The sequence below is a fragment of the Rhincodon typus genome, unplaced genomic scaffold (assembly GCF_021869965.1).
Source record: "Rhincodon typus isolate 14 unplaced genomic scaffold, sRhiTyp1.1 hic_rhity00009989, whole genome shotgun sequence".
In the NCBI taxonomy this organism is placed as follows: domain Eukaryota; kingdom Metazoa; phylum Chordata; class Chondrichthyes; order Orectolobiformes; family Rhincodontidae; genus Rhincodon; species Rhincodon typus.
In genome coordinates, this window is record NW_025975627.1 from 1 (window position 1) to 7836 (window position 7836).

The 7836-nt window shown below is 41.5% G+C and overlaps 1 protein-coding gene across 1 annotated transcript; it reads right to left on the reverse strand.

The window, feature by feature from the left end:
- Window positions 1-2804: 2804 nt before the first annotated feature.
- On the reverse strand, window positions 2805-4078 carry LOC125482415 (protein Smaug homolog 1-like; the record flags this gene model as incomplete). The annotated part of the gene is made up of 2 exons (XM_048594487.1): window positions 4030-4078; window positions 2805-3320 (listed from the first exon to the last, which is right to left on the reverse strand). Coding segments are annotated over exons 1-2 (565 nt in total), but the record flags the coding sequence as incomplete, so codon positions are not given.
- Between the last annotated feature and the right edge of the window lie 3758 nt (window positions 4079-7836).

Consider the following 7836-nt stretch of genomic DNA (forward strand, 5'->3'; position numbering starts at 1 on the left):
CTGACGTTTCGGGTCAAAGGGTCCAGACCCGAAATGTCAGCTTTCCTGCTCCTCTGCTGCCTGGCCTGCTGTGTTCATCCAGCTCCACACCTTGTTATCTCAGCTTCCTGTCATGGACAAATCTCTCACAAAGACCTGAGAGAGAAGATCTTCTCGTTCCTTCTTCATACTAACAGAACTGCAAGATAAAGTATGTGTTGCAGGGCTGGCAAAAATCATGTATTGCAAAATATATCACTAACAGAAAACAAACGACTACACACTACATTACCAAACACAAATCTTCATAAGATTGTTCACTTATTACTATCGAAAAAGAATTTAACACAAGCAAAACCAAGGAAGAAACATTGGACAATTTTAGTAAGTGGTTCGAGTACAAATACCAATAAAATCTTTAGTATAAGCAGAGCTCAACATTAGAAGATATTTCAGGCATTGATTCACTTCACAACATCATTAGTAAGCTAAAACAACTGTGACTAAATAATTAATTGGCTACGGAGGTGCATCAGGACACCCAGAAGACTCAAAAAGGTGCCAAGAGTGGAAGTTTTTTCCTGTTTTATTGATAGCTTTAAACTTTCTGGGACAAAATTGGGGCTTTTAATTATTGGATGGTTAAGGGTTGCTCCTATGTCTTAATATATAATAAAAGGGTGAAGAGTGAAAGTCTTTTTTTGGCAGTAAAACAGTGAACCGGTAACCAGAGGTATAGATTCCAGGTCATCACTAGAAGAATGAAGGGCAACTCTCTAAAAACCTATCTTCATCCTGAACCTTTAGCGAAGCAAAATGCCATGATGCTCTTCACAGGATTGTCAGTGGAAGACTTACATTGAGCCACACAAAGACAAGGATGTTTAAAAAAAAAAGATTGGTCACAAAACTGGGTTTTAAGGATCCTTCATGACGATAAGACTAAGATTAGGCATACACAAGAGGTTTAATAAGAGCAGAGAAACCTTGGACAGTTGGAGGATGTTAGATAGACAGGGAGGGGCAAGGAAACAGACTTGAAAACCAAGGATCAAAATGCTAAAGCCAGAGCATAAAATGCTTAGCCACAAATACCGCTATGGGAACTTCTTCGGGGAAGGCACTGGACTATAGAAACCCCAAGCAGGGAAACAGGTCATTTGGCCCAACAACATCCCACCCAGACCCACCCCACTACCCCATACTTCCCATGGCTAATGCACCTAACCTACACATCCTTGAACACTATGGGGCAATTTAGCATGGCCAATCCACCTAACTTGGATATATCTTTGGACTGTGGGAGGAAACCAGAGCACCTGAAAACCCAGACAACAAGGTGCAGGGCTGGATGAACACAGCAGGCCAAGCAGCATCATAGGAGCAGAGAGGCTGACGTTTCGGGCCTAGACCCTTCATCAGAAAAGGGGGAGGGGAAGGGGGTTCTGAAATAAATAGGGAGAGAGTGGGAGGTGGATAGAAGATGGATAGAGGAGAGGATAGGTGGAGAGGAAACAAACAGGTCGAAGAGGCGGGGATGGGGCCAGTAAAGGTGAGTGTAGGTGGGGAGTTAGGGAGGGGATTGGTCAGTCCAGGGAGGATGGACAGGTCAAGGGGGCGGATGAGGTTAGTCGGTAGGAGATGGAGGTGCGGCTTGAGGTGGGAGGAGGAAAAACAGGTTAGGGAGGCAGGGACGAGCTGGACTGGTTTTGGGATGCGGTAGGGGGAGGGGAAACTTGTGAAAACCCACACAGTCACAGGGAGAATGTGTGGATTTTGCACTGTCACCTGTGGCTGGAATCGAACCTGGGTCCCTGGTGCTATGAAGCAGCAGTGCTAACCACTGTGCCACCGAGTCGATTAGTGGCATTATCACCAGAATATTAGCCCGGAGACCCAGAGAGTGTTCCGGGGACAAGGGTTCAAATCCTACCATGGCAGATAGTGAGGTCTGAATTTTAAAAAGTAAAATCTGGAATTAAGAGTCTACTGATAGCCACAAAACCATTGCCGAGTGTTGGAAAAATCCCATCTGGTTCATAAACATTCTTCAGGGAAGGAGCATGCCATCCTTACCTAGTCTGGCCTATGCGACTCCAGACCCAAAGCAATGACGTTAACTCTTAACTGGTCTTTGGGATGGGCAATAAATGCTGGCCTAGCCAACGATGCCTACAATCCATGAAAGTGTGTTTTATTCAATCTGAATGATCAAAACTAATAACTGAAGAGTTAGCACCAACAAAGGTGCTATAGGTTGAATAGCATCAGGTATGCTGTAAACCATGGATTTACAAGCCATCAAGGTACTAATTCAGTGTTTAAACTTAGTTTGTCTTTTAATTTGTATGTAAAAGCAACTTCAGAGTTATAGTAATTAAAAACATTCAGCTAGTGCTACTGTTTCCAAATAATGCCAAAGAACCTTGGCTGGAAAGTTGTTACATAGAAAAGGAGCATATCAGGTACATCTATAATGAGCTTCACAATCAAACATTCTACCATCATTTATGATCTAGACATTTGCACTAAGAATATCAAGAAGATACGGACCTTTCCGTAGGCATAGATTAGTATGGGTCAAATTAATTACCTTTTCCCAATATATCAAACAGAGTTTAATGAGTTTCAATGCTAAAAAGCTTCAGAAATAGCCGATAAAGATTTGGCTTTACAATATCGATTTGTGTTACCGGGGTCACTCCAGTCAACAAATTTATCTTTGGTAACCAAAAGGTGACAACATACTGCAATCATGCCAGAAACATTTAGATTAAGGCTACAAATAAGCCACCTTTTAGCTTCAAACTTGATCATCAAGTTACCTGTACTTGTATTGCTTCCAATGTTGTTCATTGCAGATGGCACCGATGCAGATGTATGCAGAGGCAAATGTCCATTCTCACAGGTCATTGGCTTCTCCTGCCAAGCAGGGACAGTTATGCACATACTGCTATCTGCTCGACTTTGCCATTCATTTAGCTTGTCTTCAACATTCTGCCTTTGATTTTGGTTGTACACTCCTGTGTAAATAGAGTCTGCTGGGCTCACATTTTGCGAGCTATAGTTGGTTGACATGCGTTCCTCCAAGTGGGTTAGCCATAAGGCCAGAGAACTCCGGTCATCCAGTGATGTGGCAGGATGGATTAGTGCATAGGATAACAGCTGTCTACTCTCTTCAATGAAGAGGTTGCTATCGATGGAATAGGCCAGCACCTTCTGCAGCAGTTTCATATATTCTGACTTTGCCTCCACATTCCCAGGCTGAAGTAAAGGAAGATGGGAAAGCAATTGCAGAACAACCTTTTCCTTTGGATCCTGATGCCATTGGCTGATGAAAGCTACAAAACAAATAAAAGAAAATTCAAGTCATTCGAAATAAAGCTGTTGTTATTTATTAACTTTTCACTACCTTTCATTCACTCTCAAATTACATGCACCATTGGCTCACATATGCAAAAAGGCTATATTTATCTGACAAATTTAAGTTTCTGTATAAAATAAAACAGGACTCTGGATCAGTGTTATCTGTTAAAATTAATATGGAGATTTTTATTCCTCTGCCCTTTTCACTGTGGTGCTGCAAATTATTTTTGAGTGCTCATGCAATTCTCTTTCAGAGGTCTTTAACGAATCTGCTTCCATCACCCTTACACACAGTGCATTCCAGATTTAAACCCCTTGTAGCGTTAAGAAAAGATTTATTTCATGTTGCCTTTTTTCTTTTCCCATTCACCTCAAATCTGATTTCTGGCTCTCAAACCTTCCACTAACTGGAAGGGTCGCTCCATCCACTAACATTTCCTTCCAATTTTGAACACTAATCAAATTTCCTCAACTTCCTCTAAAGACGACAGGCCAGCTTCTCCAATCCATGCAGTTAACTACAGTTCTTTACTTCTGGAACTATTCTTGTCACTTTTTTTTTTAAAAACACTGTTTTGAATACATTTACAACCTTTTAAAAATGAAGTGACCAGAGCTGAACACAATACTCCAGTTGAGGACAATCAGCATTTTAAAGACAGACGCTCACCACAACTTCCATACCTTTGTACACTAGGGCTTTATAAATAAAGTCCAAGATCCCATAAGCCATATTAACCAATTTTGCAAACTGCATTGTCAGTACTGTGTTCATGTGTACTCCTCGATCTCTATGCTCCTGTGGCCATATATTCTTGATCTTCCTGCCAAAATACCTCACTTTACATTTCTCAGCATTAAAAGTCATCTGTCCAGTTATTCCACTCAACTCATTAGACCTCAAGAAAGTATATCACTGTTGTCACACAGTTCACAATACTTCCAAGTTTGGTGAGATAGCAAATTTTGAAATTGCTCTCCACTCATTTAAGCATAAGCCATTAATACTAAGTTTAACTATGGTCCTGGCACCGGACCCCAAGGAATCCCTCACCATACCTTCTTTCAGCCTAGGAAACCAGTCACCACTATTGTTCCCATTGTTCATCCAACTGTGTATCCAAGCCATCATCATTCCTTTATTTCCATGGGGTTTGACTTCTGACCAGAAAAATACTTGTGACATGTTATGAAATGTCATTTGGAAGTCTATGTGCACTACTTCAATCACATTACCTTCAAAAGACCTTCTCATGTCATCAAGAAACTCAAGCAGGCTAGTTAACACAATTGACCTTTACAAAATCCATGCTGGCTTTCTCTAATTAGTCCATATTCAACCAAGTGACTGCTAATTGCATTGATGGATTTTTAGAACTAATAATCCAGGACAAAATTAAACATTGATTTTTTAAGCTTGTGTATCCCTCATCCAGTAATCTATTTTGTGTCACACTAAACAGTGAGCTCCCAGGGAAGTTTCTGCTGTCTGTCTATTGGTGGGAGGCTGGAAAAGCACTAGATCAGACAGAATCCGAGGTGCAAAAAACTCAACGTTTCGGGCCGAAACCCTTTGTCAGGACTCTTCTGCTGTGTCAGGCTAGCTTCTCTCTATTAGGACTAAGCTGTTAGCTGTTTAGTAATATATAGACATGCAAGTATGAGGATGAAATAGAAAATATGACAGCAGACTACAGATTAAAGTGAAGGAAAACCAATGAGATCTCTACACACTGGAGGGAAAATTAAAGACTATCATTTTGATCAGTATTTTAATTATCCCCTCAAATTAGCGCAGGCTCATGTCAAAATAATGCAAATTGATTAAAAGCACAAAACTCAAAGCCACGCTTCAGTGGCTGAGGGCTGGCTTTTTCTTGGCCAGGTAAGTTTTGAACTGCAGGGGAGATGAATTAAAACAACCAGTCTTAAACTAACTGAATCAAGCCCTTATCAGAGAACGCCAAAACTTGAAGGTAAACGGATGAACATCCTTGGGGTTATCACTGACCAGAAACTCAAATAGAAACTCCACACGAACACAGTGCGTACAAGAGCAAGTCAGAGCATAGGAATGCTGTGGTAAGTAACTTAACCCGACTCCCCAAAGCCCATCATTTACAATGCACAATTCAAAAACACGATGGAATACTCATCACTTGCACGGATTGGTGCATGGTTTTGACTGCAGACAGTTGTACAGCATGGAAACAGACCCTTCGGACCAAGTCATCCATGCTGACCAGATATCCTAAGTTAACCTAGTCCCATATCTCTCTAAAACCTTCCTAGCCATATACACATTCAGATGCCTTTTTAAGTGCGCCTGCCACCACCACTTTCTCTGGCAGCTCATTCCATACACACACCATCCTCTGCACGAAAACGTTGCCCTTTAGGTCACTTCTATATCTTTCCCCTCTCACCTTAAACCTATGCCCTCTAGTTTTGGACACCACTCCTCTGGGGGAAAGACTTTGGCTATTCACCCTATGCTCCTCATGATTTTATAAATTTCTATAAGGTCACTCCTCCAGGGAAACACTTTGACACTCCAGGGAAAATAGCTCCAGCCTATTTAGGCCCTCCCTATTGCTCAAACCCTCTAATCCTTGTAAATCTTTTCTGAACCCCCTCAAGTTTCACAACATGCATCTTATAGCAGAGACCAGAACTGCGCACGGTATTCCAAAAGTGGCCTAACCAACGTTGTGCACAGCTGCAACACAACCTCCTAAACTCAATGCGCTGACCAATAACAAGATATGCAGCCCATTTGATAAGCATTACATCCACACTCTCCATCACTGATGCTTAGTACACACTACTGCTACAATATGCACTGCAGAAATTCAAAGATACTTAGACAACACCTTCCAAACCCAAGACTACTTCCACCTAGAAGGACAAGGGCAGGTACGTGGGAACACCACCATTTGCAAGATCCCTCTCCAAGCCACTCACCACCTAGACTTGGAAATATATTGCTGTTCCTTCACTGTTGTTGGGTCAAAATCCTGGAATTCCCTCACTATGGGCATTGTGGGTCTACTTCGAGCAAGTAGACTGCAATGGTTCAAGAAGGCAACTTGCCATCACCTGCTCAAGGGCAATTAGAGACAGACAATAAATGGCTGGCCAGCCAGTGATGCCCACACCGTTAGTGACCCCTTGATGGGCTGCACCATAATTTGAGTTATACTACAGACTGGGAAAACATTTGCAGTGAAGTCAGTATTATTTTAACAGTGCTTCTGCAAACACCCAATCGTCATTCCATCTTTCCTAAATGATCACACTCGCCATACCTACCTTCTTTCATCTCTCATTGTCCTACTACTTCCCTCCACCCATCATTGCACAATTTTCAGGCTGTACCCTCTCCCCTCCAAAGCTGTCCTCAGCTACTCTCTCCCATGGTACCTCTCTCCACTGCCTCTTTCTTTCTTCCTCAACTCATTTAGACTAATTTTTTTGAGCAACTAACATTTTCGAAACTGCCTCAGCTAAAGAAAGTATTTTTCAGAGGGGATAAAGAGAAAGAAACAACCTTGCTGTAAATGCGTAACGTTGCACAGGCTTTCCATTTAACCCCAATTCTTATTTTACAAGATATGTTGCAAATGCTTTATGCATATCACAAAATTCAAAAGGCAGCAAGGCCATAATCATACCAAGTTTATCTACAGCCCAGATCTGCAATTCCATTCATATTATTCTGTACCGTAAGGTTTCAATTTGAAAATCTAATATTTTTAAAAATTGAAACGAAAGACGACCAAAGATTGTTCTGGGTAAGCTTCAAAGGAAATTCTGTATCCAAGTATCAAACCTAATCTTACCAACAACCCTCCCAATCACATCAGCATGGTCAAGGTCAGAACACTGACATGCCTGCACATATTGACTGAATTGTTTCAAACTCTTAGCTTAATTGCAGAGCAGCTCAACAGTTTAAAATCAAAACAAGGTGATAAATGCATTGGTATGACAAGACAGAATACATGTATTTGCTGTTGCAGTAAAGTAAAAGGGATTAAGTCAGTAATGATGATTGTATTGAACAGGGGAAGTTCCACTCAGATGTATAGGAAAAGGTGTACTTAGTACTTGGAAAGATACAGCTGAATTGAGATGGCGGCAGTATCTGAACTCCCACAAATGGTTTAGTTACACAACCAAAATGGTCAAAAATGGTCCACACACACACCCAAGACCAGGCATTTGAGCAATACCAAAGCAAATAAAAACATTAAATAAACCCCAGCAACTGGCAACACCCCAAAGAGGGCAGAAGAGGTCAGCTGAAGTAAGAGGAAAAAAGAACAATGTAAAATAGTCTAGCCCATATCTGCTCATTCTCCCTAATCTGCAATGGATGAAGTTCAGGGCACACCCTCTACGCATCAAACCATCCAAATTAGAATGTCAGATAACAAGGTGTAGAGCTGGATGAACACAGCAGGCCAAGCAGCATCAGAGCAGGAAAGC